The sequence below is a fragment of the Suncus etruscus genome, chromosome 2, assembly GCF_024139225.1.
Source record: "Suncus etruscus isolate mSunEtr1 chromosome 2, mSunEtr1.pri.cur, whole genome shotgun sequence".
NCBI lineage: Eukaryota > Metazoa > Chordata > Mammalia > Eulipotyphla > Soricidae > Suncus > Suncus etruscus.
Window position 1 is genome coordinate 119412520 of NC_064849.1, and position 17850 is coordinate 119430369.

The following is a 17850-nucleotide window of genomic DNA, read 5'->3' on the forward strand; positions in this document are numbered from 1 at the left end:
ACTCCTGGCTCTGTGCTCAGAAATAGCTCCTATCAGGCATGGTGGACCATGTGGGATGCCAGGATTCAAATCAACATCGTCCTGGGTCAACTGCATACAAGGCAAATGCTCTACTGCTGTGCTATCTCTCGGGCCCTTCTTTTGTAATAACTTTTTTTTTGGGGGGGGGGGCACACCCGGTGACGCTCAGGGGTTACTCCTGGCTATGCGCTCAGATATTGCTCCTGCTTGGGGGACCATATGGGACACTGGGGAATCGATCGAAATGCGGTCCGTCCTAGGCTAGCATGATCAAGGCAGACGCCTTACTACTTGTGCCACTGCTCCAGCCCCAATTGGTAATAACTTTTTAATGGAATCACTGTGAAATACAGTTATGAAGTTGTTCATGATAGTGTTTCAGCCCTGTACTGTCCAACATCAATCCCTTTACCAGTGCTCATTTTCCATCACCAATGTCCCCAGTTTCGCTCCCTCCCTCACCCACTGTTTTCCCCCATAGAGTTATGGGCATAAACTCTATGGCAGACATTGCCCCCTCCCTCTGTCATACACTTATTTTTTTAAACACTGTAGTTTGCTGTCTTATTGTTTACTCATTCATGTGTTCTCTCTTGAACGTTTATTCTTCTCTTCCTCTCCCCTCACATCTTTCTTAGTATATTTCTTTCAATAAAAATGATCTTGTTTCACACACAAAAAGTTATAGTAGGGGAATAACAAATGCCCAAAAATAATAAAAATTTAGAACTTGCCTTCAGTAGGAAGCTTACCACAGGGGGCTAGGAGAGGGACACTGAAACAGTGGTGAAAGGATGCTGATTCTCTGGTAGAGAATGGTGATAAGATATTTCATGGATGAAAACCTACTAGTAACAGTCTGTATACCATGGTGCTTAAAATAAAGTAAAATTAAAAAAATTTTAAATATTGAACAATAGTATTAACAGACTTTCATACTTACTGTAATCAGACTCTGAGCTAAGAATTTATAAATTTATAAATATGGATATATAGAGAGAAAATTTTATGTAACTTTTACAACAATTCTAAAATGTGGATAACTTTATAATAGTTGTTTTAAAGATGGAAAATCTGATGTTTAGAAAATTATATGACTTGACAGGAGGTGATGCAGCTAATAAACACAGAAAATGTAATTCTACTGTCCAGAGTACAATACTGTATGTCTTCCATGTGACTTTCGATATACTTCTTAGAGACAACTGCCCTACTTTCTCCCTATAAGTAAGTTATAAGTAAGCATCTAGTACAGTGGCCACTGCCTTGTGGATATGGCCCAAGCCTGGGCTCTTTCTGTTCTGCAGTTCCTCTCCCAAGTGTTGGCTGTAAGGCGTAATGATAAGCCAACCATAGCAGGCAGGCTGCTTGCTAGAGCAGATGAAAAGAGAAGTTTCTATAAATGGAAACTTTTCTGGGTCTCTCCCTTTAGAAATTGAGCAATAAATAATTCAAATTTTGGGATAATAAAATTTTGGTATCGCCTTGAAGCTTACTGAATCGTGATTTGTCCTCTATGCCACAGATAGACTCGATTGAATTTCAACAAATTTAGATATGTAATAGTCTCCTCTTGATCCTCCTTTCCCTGTTGTATTTTTTAATAACACAAATCTCTACCTAACATTATATGTCTTATGTGTTTATTTCTTGTGCTCCCTTCATTGTTGAGTATTTATGTTGTAGGAGGTGAGGGAATACAGGTGTAGTTCTTGTTATATCTTGGCTGCCTAAAACAATATATAACAAGTGCTCAATAAATATTTGTTTTATGCATGAATGAATAGAAAGCTGTACAAATTACAGAAAAGTTACATTTAAATATTCTTTTTCTCTCTAGCTTGGATTAGAGGAACCAGAAAGAACCCTCCTACTCTTGAGGTAAGATACACAAAGTAAATACTCAAATAACATGAGTTTACAAGGTAAATATTCAAATAGCATGTGTTTATAATACTGTGTTTCTCAATTAGGAAGTTGTACTCACAGGGATACACGAAGCTCCCAAATAAACACAACTCATTTTTGTAAAGTATTCATTTTCATCCATATTTTAAAACATTTTAATAATAATACAAATGTACATATTATGTTATATAACAACTCATGCAATTTTAAGATCAAATAATAAAAATTATAAACAAAATCAAAGCCATTTTTAAAAGTTTAGGCTTAACATCAGCTTTCACCAGTATATTTTCTTCATTCTGAAATGTCTCTGGTCTCAGTAAATGCTTTGGCAAAGGAGTATAAGAAACACAGAACTCTTTTTTTGTTTTTTGCTTGTTTGTTTGCTTGTTTTGTTTTTGGGTCACACCTGGCAGCACTCTGGGGTTACTCTGGCTCTATGCTCAGAAATCGCTCCTGGCAGTCTCGGGGGACCATCTGGGAATTCGGGATTCGAACCACCATCCTTCTGCATGCAAGGCAAACGTCTTACCTCCATGCTATCTCTTCAATCCCAGAAACACAGAACTCTTGACCCTATGAAAATCATATTCTTCTATTTTACCCTTTTCTTTTTTTTATTTTTAATTTATTAAAATAACGTTTTATTTAGTTTGAGGACCACACCTTGCTGTGCGCAGGAATCATCACTCCTGGCAAGGCTCAGAGGACCACATGTGGTGCTGTGGACTGAACATGGATCAACCACTTGCAAACAAGCATCTTACCTGCTTTACTATCTGTCCAGTCCCAAGATAATACTTTTGTAATTAGATAAATAGGAAACAAGGATGGTGGGAAAATTATAGCAAGTTTTGTTTATAAACTATGAATAAACATCTTATGCCTAAATTATACATGTACAGGTCAGAGTAGAAAATCTATCGAGAAATAAAACAATTGAACAGGAACCTAGAAAGACAGTCCAAAGTTAAAAACTAAAGTGCTAACCTAGCACTTTAACCTAGTTGTGACTGTAACCCTGATTTGAATCCCATCACTGCCAAGCATGGCCCTTAGTGCCTCGGGATATGATACCCGTAAAGTGAACTGAACAGAAATTTTGGATGTATCCCAGGAGATACAATTGTAACATTAGTTTTGCTCAAATTAAATCAAATGAAATCTTTTTTTAACCAACGTTTCTCATAGAAATAAAATAAAAACCAGAGACTCAGACTAGAATATATAAAGTATACAATTCAAAATTAGTCAACAAAAAAAGTAGGACAACATAATCCATTCTCAAAGAATAGAAAAACCATTTAGAACAACTATGATTTGAGCCAAATGTTGAGTTAAACATAATAGTAAGCAGCTCTCTTAGCTATATTATGGAACTATTATTAGTTATAACTATAACTATTATTATATATAATATTGTATATAAATATATGATTATATATGACTATAACTATTATTATGGAACTATATTATTTCATAACTATTATGAAATGGAAAATTTGTTAGTGACAAATGAATATGTTAAATCTCAACTGAGAAACAACTTAAAATGTAGGTATTAGAACTAAAAATAAAATAGCTTATTGTTTTGGTGTTTTATTTATTATCCTTAATTTTACTACTCAGTTATTATATAGCTTAGATGACATGCAGAATGTAAAGCATATTAATACTATGGTATATATGCTTTTATTTTGGGCCAGAGCAGTGGTGCAGGCAGTAGGGCATTTGCCTTGCACACACTAACCTAGGACAGACCGTGGTTCGATCCCCCGGCATCCCATATGGTCCCCCAAGCCAGGCGATTTCTGAGTGGATAGCCAGGAGTAACCCCTGAGCATCAGGTGTGTTCCCCAAAATATCCAAAAATTTCAAAATTTAAAATATTAAAAATAAAATAAAATATCTTTACTTTAAGGTCTGGAGTGATAGTCCAGGGTTTAAGGTGCTTACGTTGAATGTGGCCAACCCCAGTTCAATCCCTGTCACTGAGTATGGTCCTTTAGCATTGCCAGGAGTGACCTCTAAATACAGAGCCAGGGTTTAACACTGTAGCTGTAGCCCAGAACACCTTCCCCCAAGTATTATATTGTAAAAATTGATTATTTTATAATTTTATTTTTAAATGATCAATAAAATATTTTAAAATTACTTATGTAAAGTAAAGGAGACTTAGAGATTCATAAGTACAACCTACAAATATTTCTTTTCTTCTGCTTTATAGAACTGCTCCTCTTTTCTGTTTTCTCACTGCAACAAATACTGACAGTAATATAAATGGGCTCCCAATACTCATGCTGCACAGAGAGGTGGGCTACTTCAGGAAAAAGCTCACAATGGCCACATCCTGACATATTGCTCTCTTTTTGATCCATCCCTCCTGTTCTAATCTACCATGTCTCGACTAAATGAACCAACTGGGAGCCTGTATGACTTTATATTTCCTTGTCTTACTCTTTGCAGGCTTTTCTTCCTAACATCAGTAAACTTGAAATTAAAAAATAAAAACATTCCTTTGTGATCTAAGATTCAGTAATAAGCCTATTGGTTTATGATGATGAAGTGAGTGCTTTGCACGTAGGAGGCCCAGATTCTAGCTCTGCATCATAGGGTCCACTGAGCACTGCTGGGAGCAACCCTCAAGCACTAAACCTAGAGTAACCCTTGAAGAGCACCAGGTATGGCTCCAAAACTAAAAAAATAAAGTTTAAAGTTGTTCAAACATTTTGGTAGAAATCAACATTGATTATGAAATGCATGTGGAAATTCAAAGAATCTCAACTAGCTGAAAACATTTCTTTAAAGTAGATAACAATTAAAGGATTTCAGAGTCAGAATGATAGTACAATGGGGTAGGGTGTTTCCTTGCACACAACCAACCCAGGTTCATTTGATATGGTTCCCCAAGCACCACCACTTGAAACTCCTGAATGCAGAGCCAACATGCTTGGTATGGCCAAAAACAAACAAACAGGGCCCAGAGAGATAGCACAGCGGCATTTGCCTTGCAAGCAGCCGATCCAGGACCAAAGGTGGTTGGTTCGAATCCCGGTGTCCCATATGGTCCCCCGTGCCTGCCAGGAGCTATTTCTGAGCAGACAGCCAGGAGTAACCCCTGAGCATCACCGGGTGTGACCCAAAAACTAAACAAACAAACAAACAAACAAACGAAAAAGAGGATTTATACTACCTGATTTTAAGGTATACTCCAAAACTATTGTACTGTATTATAAAGACATAAATAAATTTACAAAAAAACATTGTCAATATATACTAAAGATACAAATAAAACCTACGATTTTTTTGACAATAGCACCAGTGTAATAACACAAAGTGGAGTGGAAAGCTTTTTCAGCAAATAATGTTAGAATAACAATATCAGTTTAGAAAAAAATAAACCTTGATATCTCATATTATGCACAAATAATTCATTCAAGATGAATCACAGACTAAACATAAAAACTAAAATTGCAGTGCTTCAAGAAAAAAAAAACAAAATGGAATGTATAATATACAATTTGGGATTAGAAAAGAGACAGAAAATACTTAAAAAAAAAAAAAAAAACACTTTTCTTGGGCCCAGAGAGATAGCACAGCGGTGTTTGCCTTGCAAGCAGCCGATTCAGGACCAAAGGTTGTTGGTTCGAATCCCGGTGTCCCATATAGTCCCCCATGCCTGCCAGGAGCTATTTCTGAGCAGATAGCCAGGAGTAACCCCTGAGCACTGCCGGGTGTGGCCCAAAAATTAAAAAAAAAAAAAAACTTTTCTTAAAAATATTGATAAAATTAACTTAAAATTTAAAACTTAATACTCATTAAAAGAAAATAATAATAAAGTTCAAAGTGGGAGAAAATAATCACATTACATATATCTGACAAAGAACTTACTTCCTGACTGTAATTAAGGGACATCTGAAGTCAGTGGTTTAAAAACAGGAAAAAAGGACAAAACTTATTAAAATTAGGTAAAAATATAAGAGTAACTACTGAATATCTGAAAATATATTCAACATTACCAGAATAAGGCATCATAATGAGAGAGACACACCTAGGAAAATGTTTAAATTATAAAGATTGACAATAGTCACAGCTAGAACAACCATACCTTTTAGGGTGAAAATGATTCAGCTATACTCTAAAGGACAATTTGTATAAAGCCAAACACCATGACTTAACACTTTCAGTTTACTTCCTGGGAAGGTCAATCTTCGGCATGCCATGAAAGCCTCCTGATTTGCCAGACCCAGTTTTATCATTTGACCTCCTTAAACTTGTTATTCTCACTGTACACTTTAAGGAAACTTGCTGTTTCTCAAGTTTGCCCTCTCTTATCACCTGACAAAAGAATTTTTGATGCTTTCCTCATCTTCTTTTCCTTTAATTAAACAAAGTAAGGTCACATGGTTTATAATAGAATTAATGTTTATGCCTAGGCAAGCAGTTTTATGCTTAACGCCCATCACCATAATGCCAATATCCATCTAACACTAGCCCTAAGTCTCTTTTCTTTGTTTTTTTTTTTTTTCTTTTTTTGGTTTTTGGTCACACCCAGCGGTGCTCAGGGGTTACTCCTGGCTGTCTGCTCAGAAATAGTTCTTGGGGGCTATTGGCTGCTTGCAAGGCAAACGCCCTGTGCTATTATCTTTCCGGGCCCCTAAGTCTCTTTTCATTTGCACCCTCCTCAACTCCTCTCTTGGGGAGGCACTGCCTCCTGGCTATGTAGGCTGAACTGTTCATTGGTTAGACCTGGTTGTACTTCTTGGGCTCAGAGATGCAGAGGGTAATGAGAGCAATTTCCTGTGGTGCTTGGGGGACATGTAGTACTTGGGATTGAGTTCATTAAACATCATTTATGCAAGGCATGTGCCCCAAGGATTTCGAGATATCTTCACTGGCTCTTCAACTTTTTATTTTTCTGGTATCAGAACTTAACCAGGGCCTCCCACATGCAGAGCACAAAACACTCTGCTGCTGAGCTGCATTCCCTAGCTCACCACCAGCTTAAGTTTTGGAGTTAATCAGTCCTTTCTTGGTGTAGCCACACTACTACCCTCCATATCTGTGTACCCTGTCAGGTCAGTATTGAGGTTGGTTTTATTTGTTTATCTTTCTGTCCATACTATGATTTGTATGGGACAGGATTGTGTCCTTTTCATTTGTACATCATAATGTTCTGATACAGTATGTGATTCATCATTAGATAGATAAGTTTTCATTGACATTCTTAAGAATCTCAGTGTCATGCCATCGGAGCGATAGTACAGTGGTAGGGCATTAAACTTGCACTCGGCCAACCCAGACAGACCCCCAGTTAAATTTCCGCATCCATATGGTTCCCCAAGTCTGCCAGGAGCAATTTCTGAGCACAGAACCAAAAGTAAACCCTGAGCATTGGCAGCTGTGGCCAAAAAAAAAAAAAAAGAAAAAATCTCAATGTCAGGGCCAGAGCGATAGCGATAGTGGGTAAGGTATGTGCCTTGCAGATGGCTAACCCAGGTTCAATCCCTGGTATTCCATCCCTGATACCACCAGAAGTGGCAAAAAAAAAATATATATATATATATAGTAAACATATATTTATATATTAAATATATGTGAGTGTATATATAATTATATAATATTTTTAAAATATTTTGTTTATATATATATACCCTTCTGTATGTATGTATATGTATACATAAATATATAAAACTTCCATGACATGCCTACAATTTTCAGTAGTCAATTCAGTTGAACCCTGTAGAAATGAACATATTTCCAAGTTATATATACTATTTTATTTTTTAGCTTTATTTATTGATTGGTTGGTTGGTTGGTTGCTTGGTTAGTTGGTTGGTTGGTTGGTTTTTGGCCCACACCCAGTGATGCTCAGGGATTACTCCGGCTCTATACTCAGAAATTGCCCCTGGCAGGCTAGGGGACCATATGGGATGCCGAGAATCAAAGCAGGTCCCTCCTGGGTTGGCCACGTGAAAGGCAAACACCCTACAACTGTACTGTCTCTCTGGCCCTATATTTTAATAGAATTTTACATTTTACTACAGGTTGCTATTACAGTATAGCACCTGTTTATCTCTGCAGGACAAGTTGAATTAATGTGGCATAAATTTAGTATTCCCTAGTCCTCACTCTTTCATTAAAAGTCACCTATGCATTTAACTTGAAGTGTTACTTCTCCTTTTAGAGAATAAAGTTCTCTGAAAAAGTGAATAAATATATTGTCAATAATTTAATATCTAGTCGATTATAAAAGTAGAAAAGACTATACTATTAAGGCTCACTTATATAGTTCACTTTTCTTCTTTAGTTTTTCCCCTGGGGAAGGGACTACAGGGTGTGAGAAAGAAGGCTCTTGGGCAGTGTCACTGAGCAGAGGATTCCCCATTTGTGTGACCTGGGTTCTGCTTTCTGGGACTGTGAGTTTGCCACTTCCCAAATTACATTGAGACCTAGATGGGGCATGCCCACCCCATTTGTACTACTTAGATGGGAGCAAGCAGAGATTGGGGGACATGTGGTACCATCTCCTCTTGTGACCTACCTAGCTTCGCCTACTTCACATATGCTCCATGAAAGCAGAAGAGACATTTTAGAAGCAATGTAGGAAGCCTATTGGTGTAGCCTAAGGAAAGGCTGAGCAGCTCAGCAGAGCCACATCCACAATGCCTTGTTTATTTAATCATGTTCTGGACTGTAAGCTCCAGAAGCTCATTTTTGTCTACATCCTAATGATTTTACTCTGGAAAAACATCAGTCAGTAAAACGGTAAAAACTTTACTCTAAAAACTCTCACTTCAGACATGTTGCCAGAATTCTAGTATATTAATTTACATAATTAAATTACATCAGCTCAAGAAAAAAAGATTTATTAACTATAAATCTGTAAAACTGTAAATTAGGACAAAGGGGTTGGGACCAGAGCAATAACACAGCAGGTAGGGTATTTGCTATGTATGCCACAGACCCGGCTTTGATCCTTGGCATCCCATATGGTCCCTCAGGCTTGTAAGGAATGATTTTTGAATGCAGAGCCAAGAGTAACCCCTGGGCGGCACTAGGTGTGGCCCCAAAACCAAAAACAGAAACAACAACAACAATAAAGGATAAAGTGGGTTAAGTAAAATAGATGTTTAATTTCTTAGGCCTAATACTATTCCTGTTGTGTTCATTTCATCTAGGGTAGATTGGCCCATAAGAATGAAAATATTTCTATAAGATTGACCACAATTCCCTGTAGCTGTTCTAGCCTCAGAATAACTTTATGGCTTAAAATAGAAGAAGTTGCCATGGGCTGGTTTATACTTTTACTGGACAGTGTTTTTATGGATTACCAGCATTTGTCTCTAATGTTCTCCTTTTTTTTCCTCTGCTTCCTCATTCTGACTGACGTATTATTTCTTTGCCTGTTACAATAGTTATTTTATGGTCAAGTGTTGCTGGCCCCACAGCTATTCTTTTGTTCTCCTCTTTTCATGTCTCTGCTCTGACATGTAATGTGTTGATCTTGCACTTTAACTTTCAGAGAAAGATTCAGAAAAGATCTGAATTCTTCAAGCCAATTTTCTCTATTCTCCAAGTAACTGACATTTATTGAATTCTCTGTACTTAGTATTACTAAATTTATTTTATAATTTATGGGATTGAAATGGCTTCAATAGATACTTTACATAGAAAATCTTGCTCTTATTGATTTAAATTATAGTTATGGAGTATTTTATAGAATAACCTCAAACCTCACAGTATTAGTTTTGAAAAGATAGTGGAAATGGTTAAGACAATACTTGATTATAGCATCATTCATTAAAATGAATTCATTAAACTACATGTGTCAATATCGTTAAGCTTTAGAAATATGATATTGAGCAAAATAGCAAGTTTCAGGAGATTTCATATAATATAATGCTATTGATAACAAATTACAGGGTTAAATAGTGGACTTTCAAGTAAAACTTGTGAATTTCTTTTCTTTATTCAAGGCTGATAAAAGTGACAGTGAAGGGAGGAGAAGTGGGGAGACAAAAAAGAAAAGTGACAATGAAGGGACATATTTTTAAAAGTATATATCTACAAGATCAAAGGAAATTCAAGTTAAAAACAATAGCAGTATTTTAGAAACTGGAAAGCACATGAAAAATTGTAACAAATTTAGAAAAACTGAGGAAATTTCAACTCCTGGTAAAGGAAAAACTCATAAACAACACAGTTTAATCTACAAGAATGCAGAACCCTCAATCATTTCTGAAAGTAGAGTTGAGGCTTATGTGTAAACCCTGGTTGATTGAGTATAGCTTGAAGTGACCTCTGAGCTCTCTGAATACTGCTTAAAAGATTCATTAATTAATTCATACTTAATGAAATTTAAAATTGGTTGAAAATATCTTGGGGCCGGGCGGTGGCGCTAGAGGTAAGGTGCCTGCCTTGCCTGCGCTAGCCTAGGATGGACCGCGGTTCGATCCCCCGGCGTCCCATATGGTCCCCCAAGCCAGGAGCGACTTCTGAGCGCATAGCCAGGAGTAACCCCTGAGCGTCAAATGGGTGTGGCCCAAAAACCAAAAAAAAAAAAAAAAGAAAATATCTTTAATAAGTAATTAGGTACTATTGAATAAATATAAAAGAAATACTAGAACTGGAAAATAACTATTTCCAACTATCATAGTATGATTGATTTATAGGAAGTCATCAGAGAATATTAAAAATATCAGGCCCGATTTCATTGGGAAACAGAATATTTATGTGAACTCAAGGCATTTCCTTCCAGGTACTTATTCATTACAAAGTGGAGTAAACGGGTACGCGCTATAGAGATAGTATAGCAAGTAAGGCACTTGCCTTTCATGCAGCCAATTTGAATTTGATCCTTGGCATCCCAGGTGGTGCCTCAAGCCCTATCAGCGATGATTTCTGAATATAAAGAGACAGGAGTAACCCCTGAGCAGAGCTGGGTGTGTAGAAATTGCATATTTCTACTGGACAAATTTAGCTTTTCCTCCTTTTCACATGGCCACATACTACCTACATAATTTTAATATTGACTTCCCAGTAGGAATATACTAGTGTGAATATATAATAGAAACCACATAAGCTCAACAAACAAAACCAACAGAACACTCAACTAGCAATATATAGTTTACTAAACCTACAGTGACATTGTGACCCCATTGCAAGATGACAGTTTTTACAGATTTTATTATAATAAAGTTTATTTTGATATTTTCATTACCATTTAGTTGTACCAACAATATTAAGTAAATTATTCTTACCTACCAAAGGGCAGGTTTGAGGATGTTGGGAAACTGATGACAATGGTGGAGGGAATATTATATGGTGGTGGGATTGGTATTGGAATGCTAAATGCCATAGTAGGATTGGTAATGGAACACTAAATGCCAGAAATAACTATAATGAGAAAGTCTTTAAACCATGGTTACAATTTTGTAAAATTAAAAAAAAAAGAAAGAAAGAAAGAAAGAAAGAAAGAAAGAAAGAAAGAAAGAAAGAGAGAGAGAGAGAGAGAGAGAGAGAGAGAGAGAGGAGGGAGGGAGGGAGGGAGGGAGGGAGGGAGGGAGGGAGGGAGGGAGGGAGGGAGGGAGGGAGGGAGGAAGGAAGGAAGGAAGGAAGGAAGGAAGGAAGGAAGGAAGGAAGGAAGGAAGGAAGGAAGGAAGGAAGGAAGGAAGGAAGGAAGGAAGGAAGGTAGGTAGGTAGGTTAAGTGTTGGAGCAAGAACAATAATACAGTAGATTAGGGGACTTGCCTTGCACACCTTTGACTGGGTTCAATTCCTCCACACCACTGCTGATCTCCAAGCACTGCCAGAGTGATCCCTGAGGTCAGAGCCAGCAGTGAACTCTGAACATTGCCATCACCACTGTGCTCAAAAACAAAAGAAAATAAAAATATACTCAGTGATATAAAGGAGGATGTAGCAAAATGTTATTTAAAGTACCAGGTAGTAAAATATTTTCATTTTTGTCAACTAATCTGTCTTAACTATTTAATTCTGCCATTATAGTGAGACTGTAGCTATATCCAGGATAATAAATAAGAGACTGCTTCTGTACCCAAGAAAATTTTACAAAGCAAGCAGTTACCCTAGCTCTTAATCACAAAATCCTGATTAACAAGTGGTTTCCAAGTAGGGAATTTTGTACTCTTTTCTATAGAAAATGTAAGTATGGATAGCTTTAAGAATTAATTTCCATATGTAGTCTTTCCTAAAAATGAGAACATTTTTTTGTTTGTTTGGGGGTTTTTTTGTTTGTTTTTTTGGGCCACACCCGGTGAAGCTCAGGGGTTACTCTTGGCTTTGTAGCTCCTGGCTGGCTGGGGGACCATATGGGACGCCAGGGATTGAACCCAGGACCATCCTGGATCAGCCACATGCAAGGCAGATGCCCTACCACTGTACTATCCCTCTGGCCCCAAAATGAGGACTTTTGGTCTTCCAGTTATCTTTTTTCCTTTTTCAGTCATCTCTCCCTATTGAAAAAAAAAAAAAAAAAAGGATGCTTAATGTCCACACTAAATCTTACAGTGGCTCATTGCCTTAGGGTTTAAAAGTCTTCAGGGCAAAAACAAAGAGACTTTTGAAGAATGATTTTTCTCCTGAGGGAGAGAGTCCTTTGAGAACCAAGCAGACAAACCTTCAATAAAAATTATTGAGAGGGGCAATCCATGATTTCATCCAGGAGACAAATGCATGGCAAGGTTCCTTGTCTCTAGTTTCTTTGTCTAGTAGTACACTCTCCATTTATCTGTCTAAAACTTAAAATTCACAACTCAGAAATTTGTCATGGGGATGCATAATAACACATTAATTTGAATTTAAAAATTAAGTCAGACTTTTTCTGACAGAATATAAGTTAGATGTAGCTGATTGGGTTTGACAATGAGGACTGGCTTGGCCAATTAAGTTATATGGTTATATTTTCTGCAAATTGAATAAGCTAAACTGCAGCTCCAAGGCGTTGATGAAAACATATTTAAATTATGCATCTAATGTGCAATAAACTGGAAAATTAATCTCCTTTGTCATTATTTAAGTGTCAACTTAAATGTGCAAGATAGTACACAGTTTACAAAAGTCTTAGGTTATGTGTGTGAAAAATTAGAAAACTACTACTGCTTTTGTTTTGGGATATATTCAATAAAATATAAAAGTCATGGATGAAGTATCTTTAGGGAGTTTTGTGTTTTGTTTTCTGTTTTTGTTTTTGGGTCACACCCAATGGCGCTCAGGGGTTACTCCTGACTCTGTGCTCAGAAATCTTTCCTGGCTGGCTCAGGGGACCATATGGGGTGCCAGGATTCAAACCACTGTCCATCCTGGGTTGACTGCATGCAAGGCAAATGCCCCACCACTGTGCTATCTCTCCAGCCCCTCCTAAGGGAGTTATTATCTTCAGACAAAGAGAATGGGGTAAAAGGGCTTTGGTCTGTATTTCTGAGGGTGTTATATTTCTTAAGTAAACTGGTGGGTGATATTTGGATCTATATTATGATCTATATATATATATTTACAACATTTATTAAAAATGAGTATAATGAAGCCTTAAATATATTTTTAGATTGGTTCCCTGGTAGAAGTAAGATATTTTTTATGGAAAATTTGCCCTCTTTAATCAACACCTCCTTTTACCTTTACTTTATAGTTTGTAGTAGCCATTATTCTTGTCTTTATTTCTATAGATACTATGAATTTTCTTATTTATTTTTATAATTACATTTTTTAAGCATCATAGTTACAAAATTGTTCAGTGTTGAGTTTCAATCATTGAATGTATAGCACCCTTCACTAGTGCACATTTCCCACCACCAGTGTCCCCAGTTACCCTCCCACCCACCTCATGTTTGCCACTGGGACAGGCATTTTACTTTTCTATCTCTCTTCCTTTTTTTTTTCTTTTGACACTGCAAAAGATATTACTTCTTAATTATTCTTTCAGGCTATATTGTAAAACACTGAAAAACTAAAACACAGTCTAAATAAAATACCAAAGGCAGTTAAAGAAATATAAGAAACAATCAGTGTGGCTTCAATTTTTTGTAATTTCTTTTCAATATTTTTGGAAGGTGGTTTCCAAGCAATATTAAGGGGCCTGGGGACCACTTCCAACTATACTTGGTTCAGTTGCCAGTGCTTGAATCCAGTGATGTATCACTGCTTGAGCTCACTGCTTGTGGGGGCATCAGGGCCATCCTGGGGCACCCAGGGATACGGACAATTAGTCCTCAGTTCAGAAAAGGTGTTTAGCAGTGAGGTACTGGGATTCCAACTCATGTCTTAAGCTTGCAAGCCATGTGTTCTAACCCTTTGAGCTATCTCCCTGCTTCCTTGAATTATTTTTAATACTTAGGTATATTAATACTTAATATACTTAGGTATATTATTCATCAGTGACTTAATATCTTGTTTGTTTTTGCCTTGTGAACTGAATTAGTTTGAATTTTTTTCCCTCTGGTTTTTTTTTAGTCACCATGAAATTACAAAGTTGTTCTTGATTGAGTTTCAGGCAGACAGTGTTTCAACACTGATCCCTTCACCAGTGTCCACTTACCAACTCCAGTGACCACCCCCATTTGTTGTCTGATGTTTTTTAAGATTGCAAGGAGAAAGCATTCACACATTGCTTTCAGAAATTGCATCATATTAAAAGTTTGTACGGGAGCACATTTTCAAAATAACAAAATCTTGAGATTTACTATCTTTCTAGGATGTTTCATTTCCAAGACTTGAAAGGGCATATAGAGTTTGATCAACGTCCCATTCTTTATTTAGCTCCTGACATTTCTCTCTTCCCAAAGGAGCTATAATTGAATGGGTTTACCACCATTCACAATTCAAAGTCCATGTTGGGCTGAGGTCTCTGCCAAACACAGGAACTCCTAACCCAGTTGTTTTTGCCTTTAATAGGACAAAGAAGCTGACTTCCCCATTCAGAAATGCCCTCCACTCCATAATTTGTAACAGCCAGTGTAATTGTTGGGCACTTTTGTTTCTCTCTGGTTTGGCCTTTTAATGACCTTACTTGGTTTTCCTTTGTTTTATTTTTAAGATGTTATAATAGCTTTTCAAAATTGCATATAATGCATTGTCCTAAATTCTAAGTTGACTGTGCTACTTAATTTTTAAGTTTTAATAGATTTATTAACACATTTATGCAGTTAGTGAACCCATATTTTCCATTTATGAAACTATATTATTAATGTATCATTAATTTACAAGACTATAAATAGAGATTTACAATTTACCACATGATGTCCACAACTCTCAATTTTAACAAGTTGTTTTATCCATGCATACTTTGGTGGGGGGTGGGGTAAAAAAACAGTGTCAGATGTGCTCAGGGCGTGCTCCAGGCTCTGTGCTCAGAAATTACTTATGGTGGTGCTCCAAGAACTTTTTTTTTTTTTTTTTTTTTGGTTTTTTGGGCCACACCAGCAGTGCTCAGGGGGTACTCCTGGCTATCTGCTCAGACATAGCTCCTGGCAGGAACGGGGGATTCGAACCAACCCCCTTACGTTCTGTATCGGCTGCTTGCAAGGTAAACGCCGCTGTGCTATCTCTCCGGCCCCTCCAAGAACTATATTGATTTCCAGAAATAGAACCAGGATGGTCACCACATCCATACATCACAGGTCTTATACTATACTATCTCTCTGCCCCTCCCAATCCATGCATACTTTAATATCTAATTGTAATTGTGGTAAACTTATTATTTTACAATTTGGTCTTTTCGGTTGACTGTAATAATAGGTACTTGGAAAGCTCTTTTCTATGTACTGTCTTTGGTATTTACCTCTAGCTTTATAAAAACTAAGAAAATATAAGAATGAGGTGATGAGTGAAAAAAAAATTTGAGTATTTTGAGCTTGTGTGTTCCCTTTCTCTCTCACCCTCACTATCTCTCTCCTTCTCACTTGTGGTTCATAGGGATTACTCCCAGCTCAATGCTGACGGGTCATTCCCAGTGATGATAAGGAGAATTTTTTTTTGGGGGGGGGGGTCATACCCAGCAGTGCTCAGGGGTTACTCCTGGCTCTACACTCAGAAATTGCTCCTGGTAGACTCAGGGGACCATATGGGATGTCAGGATTCGAACCACCGTCCATCTGCATGCAAGGCAAACGCCCTGCTTCCATGCTATCTCTCCGGCTCTTGAGAATTTGTATTTTTGGTGATCAAACCCAGGCTCCATATCATGAGCTGTCTCTTCCCAGCTCCTAAATCTTTTTAGTCTCTTAACCAATAAGCTATTCTGCTTTTAACTGTTGGTGTTTATTCATTGTCTTCAAAAAAAATGTCAGTATTGGGACTGGAGAAATAATTCGGAAAGTAGAGTGCTTACCATGCATGTGGTAGACCTGAGTTCAATCTCCAGTATCCATCCTGAGCACTACCTGGAGTGATTTCTGAGTACAGAGTCAGAAATAAACCCTGAGCACCACTGGATGTAGTCACAAAGTAAAAAAAAGAAAAAGAAAAAAAACCCAAAAACTAAATAATATTTGTGTGAATGGTGAAATCTTTATTTTTAAGATAGTAGATATTAGGTAGGTTCTACTAAAAATGCTTCATACATACATACAAAACTCCTATCTTTCAGCATGCAAGTATTACCTCTTACAATTTTCTTTACGAAGTAAAGAATTTATGCTTATTCTTAGCACGTTCCCCCAGTATTTTGACCTTTATCTGACTTTTAAAAAGCAAAATATAAAAGGTTTAGTTTTTGGAGTTGTATATAAATAAACTGCTATTTGTATTTTTAGATACACTTCTCAGGTTCTTCTGAGATTCATCATAACTTCCTAGGTGCATATTAAAAAGTGTACAGAATTAGTTCTGCATATTTAACCTCTTGAGTCATATCATCAGTCACTAAGACACATCCCATTTACTTTTTAAAAATGAAAATAGGCTTACTTCCAGAGTGAAAAAGGTTAAGGGAGTCAAAATGAGGTTATGGCTTTTTGGAATATGGTTCACCCATGTTTTTTCTCATTTATCTTACCAAAACAATTTGTCATGCCTTTCCTCTTCCAGTGCTTGAGAACTAAAAATTGTCTTCACAATCTAAATTTTAAAATGCAGATTGATCCTAGTCACTTATAACTGCTGTAATTTGATTTCTTTAAATAAAAGGAATAATAGCATTTAGGAAAATTGTGTTGATTGTATTGTTGATATATAACTTCTTGGATGCCAATGTCATAGTTGATTGCTTCTGATTTTATGTATGTAGACATGTCAGAAATTATTCTCAAATATTTATTATAACTGATAAAGCACTAAACTTATTTGCTAAACATGTTGTTGCTATGGTGATAGTAAATTAAGCATTTATGTGGAGTTTTTCTAACATAAGATATTTATTGTGTTTTATGTGCTCAAATAGACTTAATTTCTTTCTCAAATATTACATTCTGGTATTACCATGATGGATTTTTTTTTTTTACTAGTGTTCTCAAGTCTGAGTAAATGGTTGCGTCAGAACAGGATTTTTTAATTTATGTGGTGCATTAGGGAGTTGTGAAATCAATTTAGTGGCTTATAAGTATTTCTTTTATTTTTAATGAGATACAAAAACTAAATATAAAATATATATATAATATAAAAAAAATATAAAATAACAGAAAACATATGAGAGCCCAGTATTGATGTCTTTTGCATACGACCTCAGCTTTCACTCTGCAACAGCAGCCAGCCACAATAGGGGTAACCTTGCTGCAGCTCCATTGCATTTCTTTAGATTTCTGCCTTGACAACTAACTTGGATGGCAAAGGATGCTTATGGGGAGTAAAATGGGTAATGTGAATGGGTTACATACTAGGTAATGTTTGAGCTACGTGGTAAGTGCTCCCTTTCTGCCCTTCAAACAAAGAGTTCAAGTACATCCAAATAATTCAGACACAGAGCAT

At 36.7% G+C, this 17850-nt stretch overlaps 1 protein-coding gene and 1 long non-coding RNA gene across 4 annotated transcripts in view; one reads left to right on the forward strand and one right to left on the reverse strand.

Annotated features, from left to right (window-relative positions):
* LOC126001558 (uncharacterized) overlaps positions 1 to 17850 on the reverse strand; it is a 998123-nt gene that overhangs the window by 200965 nt on the left and 779308 nt on the right. The gene's annotated exons all lie outside the window — the stretch shown is intronic.
* The window catches only part of NDUFAF2 (NADH:ubiquinone oxidoreductase complex assembly factor 2), a 179912-nt gene that overhangs the window by 120864 nt on the left and 41198 nt on the right, over positions 1 to 17850 (forward strand). Inside the window, exon 3 of the mRNA XM_049768825.1 lies at positions 1862 to 1902. Coding sequence (XP_049624782.1) covers positions 1862 to 1902 — 41 coding nt within the window. The remainder of the gene's footprint in view (positions 1 to 1861; positions 1903 to 17850) is intronic.